General features: G+C 44.0%; 1 protein-coding gene across 6 annotated transcripts in view; it reads left to right on the plus strand.

Annotated features, from left to right (window-relative positions):
* The window catches only part of shroom1 (shroom family member 1), a 34,171-nt gene extending 19,313 nt beyond the window's left edge, over positions 1-14,858 (plus strand). For 4 of the 6 annotated variants that reach the window (XM_071460636.1, XM_071460634.1, XM_071460639.1 and 1 more), the window contains 8 exons: positions 3,250-6,195; positions 6,304-6,490; positions 6,836-6,891; positions 7,275-7,910; positions 8,080-8,664; positions 9,353-9,461; positions 10,159-10,431; positions 12,096-14,858. In XM_071460636.1, coding sequence (XP_071316737.1) covers positions 3,470-6,195; positions 6,304-6,490; positions 6,836-6,891; positions 7,275-7,910; positions 8,080-8,664; positions 9,353-9,461; positions 10,159-10,431; positions 12,096-12,350 — 4,827 coding nt within the window. In that variant the 5' untranslated portion in view covers positions 3,250-3,469 and the 3' untranslated portion in view covers positions 12,351-14,858. Of the gene's footprint in view, positions 1-373; positions 679-3,249; positions 6,196-6,303; positions 6,491-6,835; positions 6,892-7,274; positions 7,911-8,079; positions 8,665-9,352; positions 9,462-10,158; positions 10,432-12,095 lie in introns of those variants that run through there. The other 2 variants (XM_071460635.1, XM_071460640.1) reach the window with 2 other exon arrangements.
* The last annotated feature ends 563 nt before the right edge of the window (positions 14,859-15,421 follow it).

Here is a 15,421-nt window from a genome sequence, read left to right on the forward strand (position 1 = left end):
TCAGGTCATTAATAGAGATCTTAAAGAATAGTGCAGACTAATAGGTGTTAGAAATAAGAGAGAAAGGGGAAAATGAGGGTGATGGTGGGGGATAGTTGGTCTTTGTCGCTTTTTTTTTTTTTTTTGGGGTGGAGGCTGGGAGGTCACCCATCCAACCACTGCTACCCCCTCCCCTCCTCCGCTCTCCCTCCTGCCTTGGCTAGTCTCCATGTGCCGGGCTCAGGGCCTTGGGAATGAATGGCGCCCGGGCTCTGCTCCGTCTTTGAAGCCAGCCAGGAATGCGAGGCCTCTTTTCTTTTTCTTTTTTTTTTGCCTCCCTTCTCTCTCTGTTGTTCAGACGGCCGGCAGCACTAGCAGCTATCTGCGGCAGTGAAATATTCCCTCCGCTGCGCTCATTGTGCATCGGAGAGCCGGACGTCATAGGCTGGCCAATCACTGGCTCCCGCTAGGCAGCCTCGGGTCTCGGTGGGGGGAGAAGAGACTCGCTAGAAGTCTTCCCTCTAATATCTGGCTCTCTTGGTTACTTGGTCTGGTCCCTCTTCAGAGGAAGAAAGATGTTCTGAATGAGAAACAGAGACGGAAATGATTTGGCTAATCCTTATTTAAGTTGAATACTAGGAAATGATTTCTTTCTCAGATGGAAGTTAGGAAAGTCAACGACTTAGCCTCAAAGTTTGGGTGAGTTTCTCTAGTTTTTTTTTTCTTGGATTTTTTCTTTTCTCTTTTTGTTAAAGTTTACAACCTTTCATGCAAACCAGTCTGCGAGTAGCTGATCACTAAGTAGTTCCCAGTCTGCCTTGCTGTTGTGACTGTTGATCCAATCCTTCCAACTTTATGTTCAGCCTTCCTGCTGTCATTGTTCAGCTCTCTTGTCTCTTGTTGTTGTGGTTTGCGTGTGAGGGTATTTGTCTGGGCCGGTCACCCTCTGCCTCACTCTCCCTCCCTCCATCTCTCCTCTCTGTACATTTTGTCACTGCTTGTCCCCTCCATCACTTCCACTTGAGCGCTCCCCTGTTTGGGAGCCTCTCTCTGTTCGCAGAGGGAAGAGGAGGGCTGGATACCACACACACACACACACACAGAGGGACACACCATAGATCAGAAGGCCCTTCATAAACACATGGAATCCCCCTTAATACTGTAGTTTGAAAGGCTCTTGGGAGGTGGGTTTTGTCTGTATGCAAAACGACCACCAAGGATCATCTTTGATTCAGGTTTTTCAGCTCGGCCAACAAACTTGGCAATACTGAGAAAATTTTGCTCATTGAAATTAAGTTTAAGAGAGTTTGCTGTGGTCACTATAATCTACTAACTACCTATTCACTGCAGGACTTTTCTATTTGTTGGTTGAAAATGCTTTTTGGTTGGTAAAACCCTTAAAAGAAAAGAAGCATAGTGGAACCAACATTTGTTGCACTTCCCAACAATGTCGTGGCCCAATTTTCATACTGCGGTGTCAGCTGATGATCTGGTTGACTTGTCTTTGTTTTATTGGCAATTTTGACCTTTTTGAATGCATGACAGGTATGTAACTTCAACTTGATGATAAAGTCAACAAAAGGCATGTAGGTCAAGGGAGAGAGGAGCTATTTGATCTGTCATTAGAGTCCACAGTAAACCTAGCATTAACTTGCAGGGACAAGCCTATTGAGGATGACTTGAACTTTCTTGATAACTGATAATGACAGAAGGTTGACAAGCTTTACTGGACTGGAGGAATTTAGTACCTGCAGGTTATTAAATTTGCTGTATAGCAGTGAATAAGGAAACTATTTTAAGGAGTCTGCTATAGTTCATATGAAGAAACCTGCCATAGATCAGGATTGAGGTACATTGGTTTCTCGTCATGAAAAGATTTATCCTAGTCTAAATTTTTTCAGTTTGAAAAGCCCAAAGATTATTGATCATGTGGCATTTGCAAATATTTTTTGGGTTTATTTTGCTCGACTGTGTCTCAGCTGTGAAATAAACTGGTTTTACAACAGAAGGAACACTTGTGTAGTTAAGTGAAAGTGGTTACATTTTAGGTAATAATAAAGGAGAGAAAAATAGATAAAGCAGATGCTTCAATGTCCCAAGAATAAAGGGGGAAAAGGCCACAGTGCCGTAAAACACAGCAGTGACTAATGGCGTCACATGACTAATCTTCACATATTTCTGTTGATCCATATGGAATTCCTGGCATTTTTTCATAGTGCGCTGCAACGTGCACCACCAACCTCAAGGCCCTTAATTAGGGGCCTCGTTGATGCAAAACGGCAAACAGACTCCTTCAGCAGGTGGTTAACTGTACTGACCCACAAAACCGAGCTGCAGTAAACCGTGTCCGTCACGAAGCAAAGAAATGACATTAAACCTTATATCTTGCTCACATGATGATCTTAGCTTTGATTTTAGGACGTAATGACCTTTAAACCAGACACAAGTATTTATTGCTGTACTGCCAACTATACTTAAAATGCCTTGTCTTCATTCCTTTTAAATGACCAACCTTGTCACACATTATATTGCTCTAACTTATTCGGTTACAGCCTTAAAACTGTAAATTCTTTGGCTTTTAATTACAAAGTGTGGTAAAAAAAAAAATATGTGAAGTTATGTAAGCGATAAAGTAAAATGAATAAAGCATAAAATACATTTCAAATCTTAATAAGTAGAGTTTAAGGATTTTCCTGCAGTGCTGCCATGTACCAGCATCTGTGCTCTGTTGGCTTTTTTCACCTGCTACTCTGAGTTCTCTCCTTGAGAAAAGGAAAAATGAACATTTTTTTTTTCAGTGAAGGGGTACATGATTTGTTTTTACATCTTAAAACAAATGGAGCTAAACTTCTCACGAGAGGAATTTGACCTAGAAATGCCGGGCAAAGATTTTTCACAGTTGACTTATTGCTTTCTGGCACCTTAATAGTGTTTCAACAGAAACCACCCTGTCATTAACCGAGCGGATATGCCAAGCTGACAATTTAACACAAACATAGGTGTTTGTGTTAAATTGTCGTACTCTTGCAAAGTAGTCAAAACAGATATTTATCAGGATGTTTGTGAAGACTATACAAAGCCATGTGGTATATTGAGTATCGGTCATTCACAGATTTTTTTTTTTTTATTGTTGTTTGAACTTACATATTTTGTTAAACTGTTTCACTCTTGTGCAGTCACTTGTCCCAGATGTATGGCTGTAGTGTGAGTCCTGAGTGGAGACTTCAGGCTGATAACTGCTCTGTGCTGTGTTTGTGTTTTCTCTCTCAGGAGCTACTGAGCAGACCACCTCATGAGGATTTGAGTAAACAAAAAGGACGCAGGAAAATGACCTAATTAGTGACAAGCGTGACGGACAACCTGGTGCAAATGTGTTGGTGGTAATTTCCCCAGTTTCACCCACAAGGCAGACACATGCATCAGTGCACATACACGCACAACACTTTTACAAACCCTGCCCTTCCCCTCCTGCCATCTGCCCCCATCCTAAATGGATTCCTACAACTTCCACTTTGAGAGAATGAGCAACGTCGACCTGCATCCTCTGAGCCTGCCTGTCAGTCGGCTCTCCCCAGCCAAGTCCAACAGCAGCATTGTCGACCAGCTTGCCCACCACCAACACGGCAAAGGAGACTCTGCTTACAGCTCCTTCTCTGGCGGGTCCACAGCCCCAGACTACCCTTCTCCTTTCCTCCCAGACGACCTACAGTCCAGCTCCTTCAGCCACTATGCTGATCTTAAGTATGTAAAGTCCATTTACCATCCCACCCAAGTTCTGCAGTCTGATTCAAAGACCATGGACCAGCTCTATCGCTCTGTGGAAGCTATCTCTCAGCACTATCGCAACAATACCAGCACCAATGTAAACTACCACAACCACAATGGCAATGACAGTTTCCAAACCAACAACAATGCACTCTCTAAACAAGAGGCGCCTTTGAGGGCTCCATCCCAAAGTGCTTACCCTCCTGTCCACCCTCCTCCAGTCCCAGCACGTCTGGATAGTTTCATAGCCACAAAAAATTTGGAGAATAGCAGGGTCCATCACCACGGTACTGAGTTTCAACCCCAGCAGCCACAGCCGCAACAACAGCCCAGGCCCTACAATCGACTCCATTCACAGCACCATGGTCTGACTGCCCGAAGCCCTGAGAAGGCCAATCCAGATACAGGCAACTCCATCTTCAATAATGACCCAGTGTATTCAGTTTGGAGGGGCTCTCAACAGCAGCCGCCACTGGTCCAGCAACCACCAACCTACCGCCCTCAGCTCCAGCCTCATGATCAGACCAGGGTGCTGCCAAACCCAGAACACCTTTTCATCATGGATAACAAAGCTGCCTCTGAGCAGCCGAAATCAACAAACGTCCTCAACCGATCGCCTCCCCGAGGCACAAGCCATTCTGAGCACCTGAAACCCAGGCACGTCTCAACCAGCGGTGGATGTAATGGAGACCATCACAACAAGCCCAATGGTAGCAGTAGCCATTTTGAGAATCAGCGCAAAAGGGCACACTCAGCTCATGACTGGCTTGGGACAGAGGCGACACGAGCTGCCAGCCCCTGGAATACTGGTCAGAGTTTTATCAACAGCAGCATCCAACATAAGGGTCAGTTCTACTTTGTCACAGGAGTGTGTAAGCTGTCTGACTCCGGTATGAGGACATATTCTGCATCTGTGTGTGGGTCAGAGACTGGGAGTGAGAGCTCCACTGTGTTGGAGAAGCACCAGATAAGAGAAAAAGAAAGAAGCCACAGCACAATGGATAATTTGTTCAGACCTCTCCAAGAGAGTTCTCGCTTCTCCAGTGGTACGATTCCAGATGAGAGTGAGGTTTTCATTTCTTTGTCCCAGGGCAAAGACCTGTCCTCCAGGAGTCAGGATCAGGAGAATCACAGACCGTCCCTCATCTCGATGCAGTCCTCCCGAAGCTTGGACACCTTAGAAGAAATCGACATGATCCAGAGTCGAGAGATCGGCCGCCACTCTGCCAACAACCCAATATTCTACTGTGGACCTGACAGAAACTGCCTGCCACATTCACCAACGCAAACGAAGGAGGTCACCTCACTAATAAGCAATGAACAGCCCAACCGCAACAAGAGAGAGGAGCAGGCAAAGAGAGGGAAACGGCAGCCTTTGGGGGATGTAGCCAGCGAAAGGATAAACAAAGAAACGACCCCGCTTCTCTATCACCTCACTGGGGCTAACAGGGCAGCCTTACAACCCAAAAAGGATGCTGATTTCAGTATGAAAGGCAAGGAAGCAATCCTGAATAAAACAAGTCATAGAGACGTGGCAGTAAATGACAATGAGAGACCTCCACAAGGAAACATGAGCAAGAACGACAGAGGAGACGCCTGTAACACTCTGGATGACTCATTTAAAAAGTACTACAAAGAGAAGCTGAAGGATGCCCAGTCCAAAGTCCTGAGGGAGACTTCATTTAAAAGGAAGGACCTGCAGCTGTCATGGCCACATCGTATGAGGCAAAAACCTGAGCTGAGGCCTACAGTGATTCATGCTTTCTCCCCATCGCAGGACTCTGAGACTTCCACAGACACACTCACTCCATCTGTGACCTCTGAGGAGACAGAGAGGGGGAGCATAAAGGAAGAAGTCAAAGAGAATCTCAAGGAGATGGACCAAGAGACTGAGAAGGAAAACAGGAGAACAGCAAATGTGGCTCAGCCCCAGGTGGCACGCATCGGAGGCAGGAAGCGACTGACTCCAGAGCAGAAGAAGATGTGCTACTCTGAACCAGAGAAACTCAACCTCCTTGGCAGTACCCCCCACCACTCTGCTTGTCGCTCCTTTGGCAACGAAAGTGAGAATCTGTTTGCAGCTGAATGTGAAGGAGAGGAACGTGAGCAGCAAGGAGAGCAGGGACTGGTTGCAGCACGGAAGAAGATGTTTGAGACAAGAGGTCGGGCCCTCTCAGCTTCTGGTGCCTCAAAGACAAGCCTAAAACATCTGCAACACAAGGCCCTGGTGGAGTACATGGAGCGTAAGACGGGCCAGAAAGTGGCTGAGCCACAGCAACCAGCAGCTCAGTTACCACCACCACCCAGACAAAGGCACTCTCTGGGAGAGAAACCATTTGACTGGGGTCCCAGGCCTCTATCAGGAAACCATGAAAGCAAAAATACAAAGAAGAAGCTCAATAGACCCCACTCTGCAGGCCGCATCCTTGATTCCTCCACCAGCTCCATCAGGTAAGAAACAGAAGACAGCGAGTGGGAAATTGCTTTTAATACTGTTTTTTCTCGTATGGATCAAATCAAGACATTTTTAAGTATTCTGTTTTAATTTTCACGAAACAGGTATGCACAGTTCTTCTCAGCACAGTCTTGTTCAGGCCAATACACTGGCCAGTCAAGTCAGCCCAGACTGAGGGAGAGCCAAGGTCCATCTCAGGGGAAGTCTGCCTCAGTGGAGAGTCTCTTGGACCAGCCAGTACCTCCTAGTTTCTTCAGGAACAGATCAACATCCACACCACATGCACTTCAGGTGAGCCATTTCAAGATACCCCTAACCCTTAACATTGGTAGATGCTGGTAGAAAACCTTAGCTTTAACCTTTTCATTTATCATAAATCACACTGATCTGGGATTTATTTCAAGTCAGGGTCAGATAAGCTTTCTATCACAAATACATGAAATTAATTGATCCAGTGTAACTGGCATCGCCATGTGTAGAAAACCTCCTCCCTTGTAGAAGCTAGCAACTTTGTAAAAAAATTTTTAAGAAAACTAAAAATATTTTGACCCATATCTGGCTGTTACTGTAGTATTTCACACTCACTTTACATCCTCTGCTATTGAACTCAAAAACCTTTCTGTTCTTCTTGGTCAGCAGGCACACGACTATGAGGAGGATCCACTCCCAGTTAATTCTATGGAAACCTGCAGGTATGTACCAGCACTGCAGACGAATTGGGACATTATTATAGGTTTTAGGTCAGGAGAGTATTAGGCCAGTGATGTGTGCACTGTGGCACAGGCTGTAAATCTCAACTTGATTCACTGTGGCTCTGCAAAGTCAACACCAACCTGCTCCAGCAAACCAGCATTCCTTTTGAGAGATTTTTGCATGCACTATGATCACCGACTGAACCATTTTTAAGGAGTTGGCCTACTTCTTGAATAAAATTTTCCTAGATCCTTCATGATACATTTTTTTGCCTTTAAGAATACATGTATAAAAATATGACAAATGTGACGGTTCTAAAGTAATCATAGTTCATGTGAATTGCATCGCATTTTACTGATTTGACACTGAATATCAATTTCAGTCCGCAGAAAAATGCCACTGAGGATTCTGTGGTAAAACCAGTCTCTGAGGGCCAGCAGCGTGTCCGTGTGGTTGCACAGAGGGGGAAGTCCATGGAAGAGCTTGGGACTTTAAAATTAACAAGACTATCAGCAATGAGTAAAAGCTCTGAGCAGCTGGATCAACTGTGGAGACATTCGACTGGACCAGGAGGACTGGAAAGAGACAAGAGGAGTGTCTCATTCATTGCCAAAGTCAAAGAAGCCCAGGGACAGGAAAGATCGAGTAAAAAACAATATCTAAGGGAGGAAGCGGGGAAAGAAGCAGAGATTGTTGGTCAGAAGAACTCTCAGGGACAGATACAAAACCAAACCCAGAAAAAGCCCCAGTTGAAGCAGAACTCAGAACCAAGGGAGGATGCAACAGAAGGAACAAGGAACTCGAGTAGATCCACCTCCCCAGCCTCATGCTCCTCTTCCCGGGCCAGGGTTCCCTCTGGATCTCACGGCCCTGTCACAGATGAGCTCAGGTCCAGCAGACCGCCCAGTGAGACATCTAACCCACCTTCCCCCACAGGTCTAGAGACCAGTGAGAGGGAGATCAAATCATCCAACCCTGCCCAGACAAAGCTTCCTTGTGAAAACAGGCCTTGCTTCAGGTAAGATTAGACTATCAATGCAGGCAGAAACTCGTTGACTCATCATTATTTGAATGTATCAGCCTTCAAGCAGCTCACTTGACTAAAACAAACTCCAGTAGGTGTGATTCTGCAAATATGATTTTGCCCTGGTGTGATTCTTAATCGTAATTTGTTTAACTTCCTGTAGAGTCAGGACTTCTGGATCGGAGAGAGAGCAGTCAGTGGATGAACCAAGCAGTGTTACCCTACCACCTGATTCAAACCACGAAGTGTCTCTGAGCTGCGGCGTCACCACAGATCCATCGCTGTGGATTCTCCCTCCAGAAGAAGAGATCAAAGAGGACGTCCAGAATCCACTGCTGACAGACAGCGTTTTTGATGACGAGTCCACCTGCTCAGCTCCTCAAACGGAGACAAGCGGGACCTCTGTGTCTGCCTGTGCCTCCGTCACTGACACGGACGTCACTCAGCGGGTGGAAGAGGAGAAAAATCCAGACACGGAAGATGAGAAGTTGGGAGAAAACCAGGAGATTGAGGAGAGGGGAGCACCAGAGGGGGAGATGGAGAGCCTGGAGGGGCCCGTTGATAGACCTCAGTGGGAGGAGCTCGTGAAAGCAGTGGTCAAGGCCGACCAATCACTGGCCAGAGTGCTCTACCCGCTGGCCAGTCGTAAGACGGCGCTGATGCTGATGGAGCAGCTGCTGTCAGAGGACACGCTGCTGATGGAGGAGCACTACAAGAAGAAACAGGAGCAGAGAGGAGCTGCAGAAAGGTAAATGTTAATGTCCTGGAACATTACACCAGCTGTGGCTATCATACATAAATGTTTAGTGGTCTATTGAGAGCATTTTACTGCCTGAGTGAGAGAAGACTCCTGAGAAAACTTAGTCTGAAATGATGCATATGACTTCCTCTCAGAAATTAGCTGTAAAACAGTGGAAATTGGCATAGACGATCACTAGACTTGCTTTATTAGTTTTCCAAATCCCCAACAGAGCTGCATAGATGGAAAGAATAATCCATCCCAGTCACACCTTTCAAACTACTGTAGAGCTGACATGGTGCTGGTGCAGGCAAAGCCCAGTTCATTAGGATTCCTAGTGTAATGTTTCTCTGGGAGACTTGATACTGGTTTCTAATGGCCGAAGAACTGAGCTCCACCAGTGCTGTGTTACCTTTTGTTGCATCACATGCACAGACACACCTGGCTATCTGCTTGCTGCTGAACATGCACTCAGATTTCTGCCAGTGTAAGCATACCTCAGATACATAGCGCATGTGCAAATGCATGTCAGTGTTTTGTAATAATCAGATAACACTGGGGTCTTGCTCAGAGTGCACAGCCGATACATGAATTACATTTAGGCACGTCTGTTCTGTATTGTGATGACTGCAATTATTGGTCATATCAGCAGGGTGCAGGAAGTTATCCTGACCTAAACACACCTTTCTTCTTCTAGTGCTGAAGCGGTTGAAGGGGCTGAGTCTTCTCCTTGTCTTCCTGCTCCTGACAGCCTTAAACCTCAGGATACAGACATGCAGAGCGGAACTGACATCACTCACAAGAAGGTAGTTATTCATTTATCCAAAATAATACTTGGTTTGTAATGTAATGTGTGTATCTTAATCCTTTCAACAATTAAATCCTTTACCAAGTGGAAGCTTTATTTCACAATCAGAACAGAAATAAGCAATTAAAAAGATACAATAACAAAATAAAATGAGACTAGTGTGTAGCTTCATTAATGAGACAACTGCTATAACTAAAATTGTCTCTAAAATATCTTGACAAACCAAACAGAACAGCAGGACAAACAGAATATTTAACTACAAACTTTGAACTGTGGGCTCCCTGTATTTTTCTTTTTAAAACACAAACTAGGTGGTGATTTCATATTGATACCATTTAGATGCTATTTGGACTTAAGTGGACCCATTTCAAGCAGAGACAGCTGTGTCTCTCTTATCACGTGATGTACTGTCTGCCTCTTATCACTGTCTCCCACTTGTTAAATGTTTGGCTCAGCAAACCCTACCCCAACCCCCTTCCAGCCCCCCCACCCCAACCCCCTAACTGACAAACCTAGTGTTATTACAGTATACTTTTCGTATCCATGGTCCTATAACAGTAAATGAGAAATAAATTATTTTAATAGATTTGCCTTTTTTTATGTTTTTCCGCAGATTTCTTTCTGCTTATCATTATTTTGTAGCATCATTGCCCAAAACTCTCTCACACATTTCTCTTCTCCGCTTAAATGCACAGCATCTGTTAGTGTCTCATCTCGAGGAACGTCTGCGTTCACTGGAAGAGACACATGGTGCCCTCCAGGTAGAAATTCAGGAGAACGTGGCCCGCGGGGAGGCACTGGAGGTGCTGGTCCGTGAGCGCTGTCTGCCCGTGGAGCTGGAGAGGTACAACCTGTTCATAGGAGACCTGGAGAGGGTGGTCAGCCTGCTGCTGTGCCTGTCCGCTCGGCTGGCCAGGGTGCAGAACGCCCTGAGCACTGTGGACCAGCACACAGATGCCGAGGAGAAGGTAAGGGACCAAAACCTTTTTTTTGGGGGGGGATCAGTGGGTTCATAAATTAGGTCTTTTGGTTCTGTAGCAAAAGAGTCACCCTTTCATCTCTGTGTGCTATGAGAGAGAGCGTGGAAACAATTGAAACATACCCCGGATGAGTAATTCATTGCAGTAAAGAAATAACTGCTTTAATGTTTTTGTGAGGTTGCATAATTGTCTTGTAAGGCAGTTGCCAACTGGGATTGTTATGAAAACTGTGCTTGTTGGTGCATTCAGTGACCCTGCAAAATCTGAGATTTCTGCATAATCCTTTTCACAACTTCCATTTTTGCCTTTGTTTTTTGTTTGTCTTTTTCTTTCTGCAAGAATAACCAACGAGTGCGGTGTTTAGCGCAGCTAGCTCTCGAAAACGTTGTGATTGTTCACATGACATCGCACAAGCTGTAAATCTAAGTCCAACAATGTATAAATCTAATTTAGATTTATCAGTGCTGACCTTTGTGCAAGTATGCCTTTATGTCTCTTGCCCCTGAAGCTGTTAACACATACACGTGTGAGTAAACACATACTGTCAGAGAGCGCTCCTTGTGGAATATAGCATCATATAACCTTGCAGATCTCATGATTCACTGCTGCTCATTTAGAGCTTTTGGCGAAAAGACGGCTGTGGTTGGCTGCTCTCATGCCCCAGCTATACTCTCCTTCTGTTTACTTTAGAACTGCAAACATGCCACTTGGGAAAAGTTGAAGGGCAACATTAATGGAGTCAAGGTTTCTCACTGTGTGGAATTCAAAAAATGTTGTCAGGTTTATCTGAGTTTAATTGGCCGTTTTTGGCTTATCTCTGTTTGAGCCCGGAGATTTATCAGATACTTGAAGATAATTTTTCACATGCTGCAGTTTGATAAGGCGGTGCTTTAGGAGTTTATTTGGAAATGGTTTGACAAATTGAGAAATAATAACATGAAGTTCAATGTGCATCTGAGGTAGTTACCATTTATTAAATATGTCATTTAGATCTTTATTTCAAACAGTTTTATTTCCTCTCAGAGTCTCTAAGAGGATCTGACCTGAGCTCTGTGCCGTGTTTTGTTTTCCCCTCTGAATATCCTGTCTGATTATGTCTCCCAGTATTTTCTGCATCATTTTATGTTTGCATGGATGCATTAGATTTTTAGATTTACCCCTCAAAGGGCTCTTTGTTAATTTGTCCATCTGTAAAAGCCTGGCTGAATGTGCTGCATACTGAGGGCTTGTTAGAGGCTCATTTGTTTTCCTGCTGTTATCAGCAACACTGGTATTTACACTGACTCACCGAAACTCAGCCTGGTTTCGATGACATTTGTATCTACCCTGCCCTCTGTTGACACAAGGAAACAGTGCACCTCCTCACCTGTGGCTTTTTCAAACATAACTGTGTAAATTTGACAGCTTGAATAATTATTACCTTTAGATTTAAATTAAAAAAAAATTACCCAAAAATTGTAGTTAAAAAAAGCTTTTTGACATTATTATTTTCAGATTTTCGATTGATGTTGATATTCTGTCCTTGTGTAAGCATGATACTTAATGCTGCTCATTTGTAACATTATACTCAAAAACTTGCCTCAGAATAAGGTTGAATAACGTCCATATCAGGTACAAACCATCTGCTCTGTCATCTTTATCTCTCCACTCAGCAATCTCTGGACAGTCGCCACCGTCTGCTGTGCAAACAGAGGGAGGACGCCAAAGATCTGAAGGATAACCTGGACCGGAGAGAGAACCTAGTCTCCACCTTCCTGTCGCGCCAGCTGTCCGCCGAGCAGCTGCAGGACTACCGGCGCTTCGTCCAGACCAAGGCCTCGCTGCTCATCCGGCAGAAGGACCTGGAGGAGAAGCAGAGGCTGGGAGAGGAGCAGCTGGAGGCTCTTTCCAACAGCCTGAAACTGTGAGGGGGAGGAGAGGCAATAAAAGCCATGGATTGGATGGATGTGCTTCGCTGGCTCAGTTTGCCACATACAGACACAGGACATGGATTATAAGTGGTCCAGCTGATATCTTTAACCCCTTTGCACCCTGTCATGACTTTCTTTTTGTCCTTTAAAGAGGCTGACAAAGCTACAGGGGTACCCATCATGCTGTTCTACTCTCTTCTCATAACTATAGACTGCTCATGAGGTGAGCAATAACGACTGTTGACACTGAAGCGCGTTGCCCCTCTGTCATCCACCGAGGGTGCCCAGAAGGCTTACCCGCTGTCCGCCCAATGCCGTTCTCTGTCAGCACAACCTGCAGCATCAACTGACCCCCCCCCCCATGTTTCCTGCGACTTTAAACAGAAGACTGAACTTTTTTCTGTTTCTTTGCGTGCCTTGATTTGGTGTTGCTGTGGAACATTTTCCATTAGAGCTGCTGTGTGGAAAGTTTGCGTCCCTTGTTAGCAATTCAGTAACTTTTTTTTCATTCCGATGGTAGTGCTACAGCCCTGTATCTGCACCTGTGGGCACCTATTATAAGCTTTAAAACTGTATTTTGACCAGTGAGAACGCTTCATTGAAAGAGAGTAGCCTGAGAGGGGGCGGGTGTACTGTATCATGTCAGTAAAATGTACAATAGATGTAGTAGATTTAATCTTTCTTTTTTTTTTTTTTTTTTTAAATGTTCTTATTTTTTGATATGTTTCAAATTAAGGCACTAAAAACCAAAAAAGGTGAATGAAAAAAAGCACTTTGTGATGATACATAAATGCACATTTCTTCAAATCAGATTTGTTTTCAAAATAATTTCAAGTGAAAGCCTTACTCCATCCAGTTGTACTTATTCTGTTTGTTTTGTCATTCATTTTAAATAGAAATCATGTTTTATAAAAAAGGTACATGGGCACACCCAGCAACATTGAGGAATGTGTCGAAATATATTTCCAACCCATTTCATACTTCATGTTATTAGGTTTTGATGATCTCGTGCTGGAACAGCTCCTCATGCGGAGGTACTACACCTCTTTAAAGCAGTTTAAAAGCAGCAATTATATCACTGGGTGTTTTCTCCCAATGTCCCATTGTCACAAAAGTGACACGATACTTGAAATACTTTTTTTTTTTTTTTAAATAAGAGGAAAGTCCACAATCTTCACTTCAGGTGTCTTAAACTAATTTCCTATTCACTACCTCCACAGCGTAGCCCCATAGAGAGACATGTAACCTTTTGCGTTTATTTAAATGTAGCTTTTCTCGACAGCCCTGGATGAGAACACACTCTTGAAACAAATTACATTCCCCACTGAAGTAATCTTACATTTTTAAACGGCATCTGTGTTTCCCCCGTTAATATTTGTGATTCATTTTGATAGTTGTATTAATTTCTTTTGTACTGAATCCTCAACCAGACACAGTGGAGGGTTGTTTAAGCACGATGTGAGCTGTTGCTCTACATCAGAATATCTCCAGCGAGTGTGTGTGTGTGTGTGTGTGTGTGTGTGTGTGTGTGTGTGTGTGTTTGTGTGTGTGTGAGTGTACGTTTAAGATCGTGAACGTCTTAATTTTGTGTGTGTAGAGGTTAAGTTGTTGAGAGGAAAGACAGAACTTCTCTCACTCCTTATGAAATCAGAAAATGATCAAATTGTTGAGGTGATCCAGCATGTGGGTCAACTGTTGTTTATGTGATATTTATGTGAATGTGACCACAAAGAGGCAGAGCATCATTAGCAGCCTCCACATATTTAAAAAAAATCATTAATTGACTAACACAAATTGCCAAACAAGTAGACAAGTAAACATTTAAAAGCAGGTTTTCCTCAGAAAGAGGAAACTCTTCTACCCTTAAAGATATTTTCATGTTTTTTGCAAAACAGTTTCACCACTTCCTAAAACATTTCTCTGGAGATTTACGACTGTGTCGCTCTCAGTTTGCTAAACAAACATATGTTTGTTTTTGGCCTTTGTGCTGACGCAGGGCTGAGGGGGTTAGAAAGCCTCCCGTGTTGTTCCCTGCAGCCTGCTGGAATTCCTAAAGTATGCAAAAGACCAACATCTCGGAGAAAGAGAAGACTGGGGGAGAAAGCGAGGAAAATACTCCCACGGAGGAGCAGCACATGGAGAAATACTCATTTTAGTCGTTGCCGTGTGTGTGCGTGCAACAAACATTTGACAACAACAGAGGTCACAGAAAAGGGGCCTGATTTTGAAGTAGGATTATATTTGTTTAGTTGAGGGGTTTTTAGTTTCAAATACTGGAGACGTGTGACATTGATGCGAACAGAATCTGTTTTAAAACCAAGAAGGACAGATATATTTCAGTCCCAGCTGGTGGGAGAGACAGCAGAGACATTTCTAAATCCACTTTATCTGCTTTGGTTCACACTTGTTTTGTGTTGAGCGTTTGAGTTGTGTTTTTGTGCCTGTTTGGAGTTGTAAATTCCACGATGCTTGTAATATTGTGCATAAATTAAGTTCTCCCTCTCATTCTGGTGTTTCTCATCATCTTCTTTTCCAAAAGGGCCCAAATTCAGACACGCTCCACTCTCTAGGTGCAGTAAATAGATGCAGACACACATATCCAGCCTGTAGAGCGGCAAACAACTGGTACAAGAGAATCACATCACATGCAAGACATGACAGACTGTACAGAGACCTGCAAATACAGGCTACATGAAACATTTATAGGAGTGATTTTCTTTTGTTTGGCGCTAATATTGCGGTGTGAAAACAGTGAATTTTGTTTATTTTGTCATATTATTTTCTTTAAACTGATGAAATACTGTTACCTACTGTCATGTTTTATCTTTCCTCTACTTATCTCAAGTTTCCTCAGTAGTTGGGGTTAGAGAGGCTTTTCCGGTTTGGGTTGTTGGTCTCAGAGTCCGTCTCTGCCCTCTGTAGGCACGTCAACACACTGCCTCTGAGAAGCCAGTGATTCACTGTCACTGAACTCTGCCGGCAGAGTACTGGTACAATCAGTGTCCTCCCTCTACATTCTGTTGAAACACACCATGGAAGATTCATCATCTGTGAGGGAAAAAAAAACA

Source organism: Trachinotus anak, unplaced genomic scaffold (assembly GCF_046630095.1).
Source record: "Trachinotus anak isolate AG129_WGS33_773 ecotype Australia unplaced genomic scaffold, CSIRO_AGI_Tana_v1 ptg000024l, whole genome shotgun sequence".
NCBI classification, from domain to species: domain Eukaryota; kingdom Metazoa; phylum Chordata; class Actinopteri; order Carangiformes; family Carangidae; genus Trachinotus; species Trachinotus anak.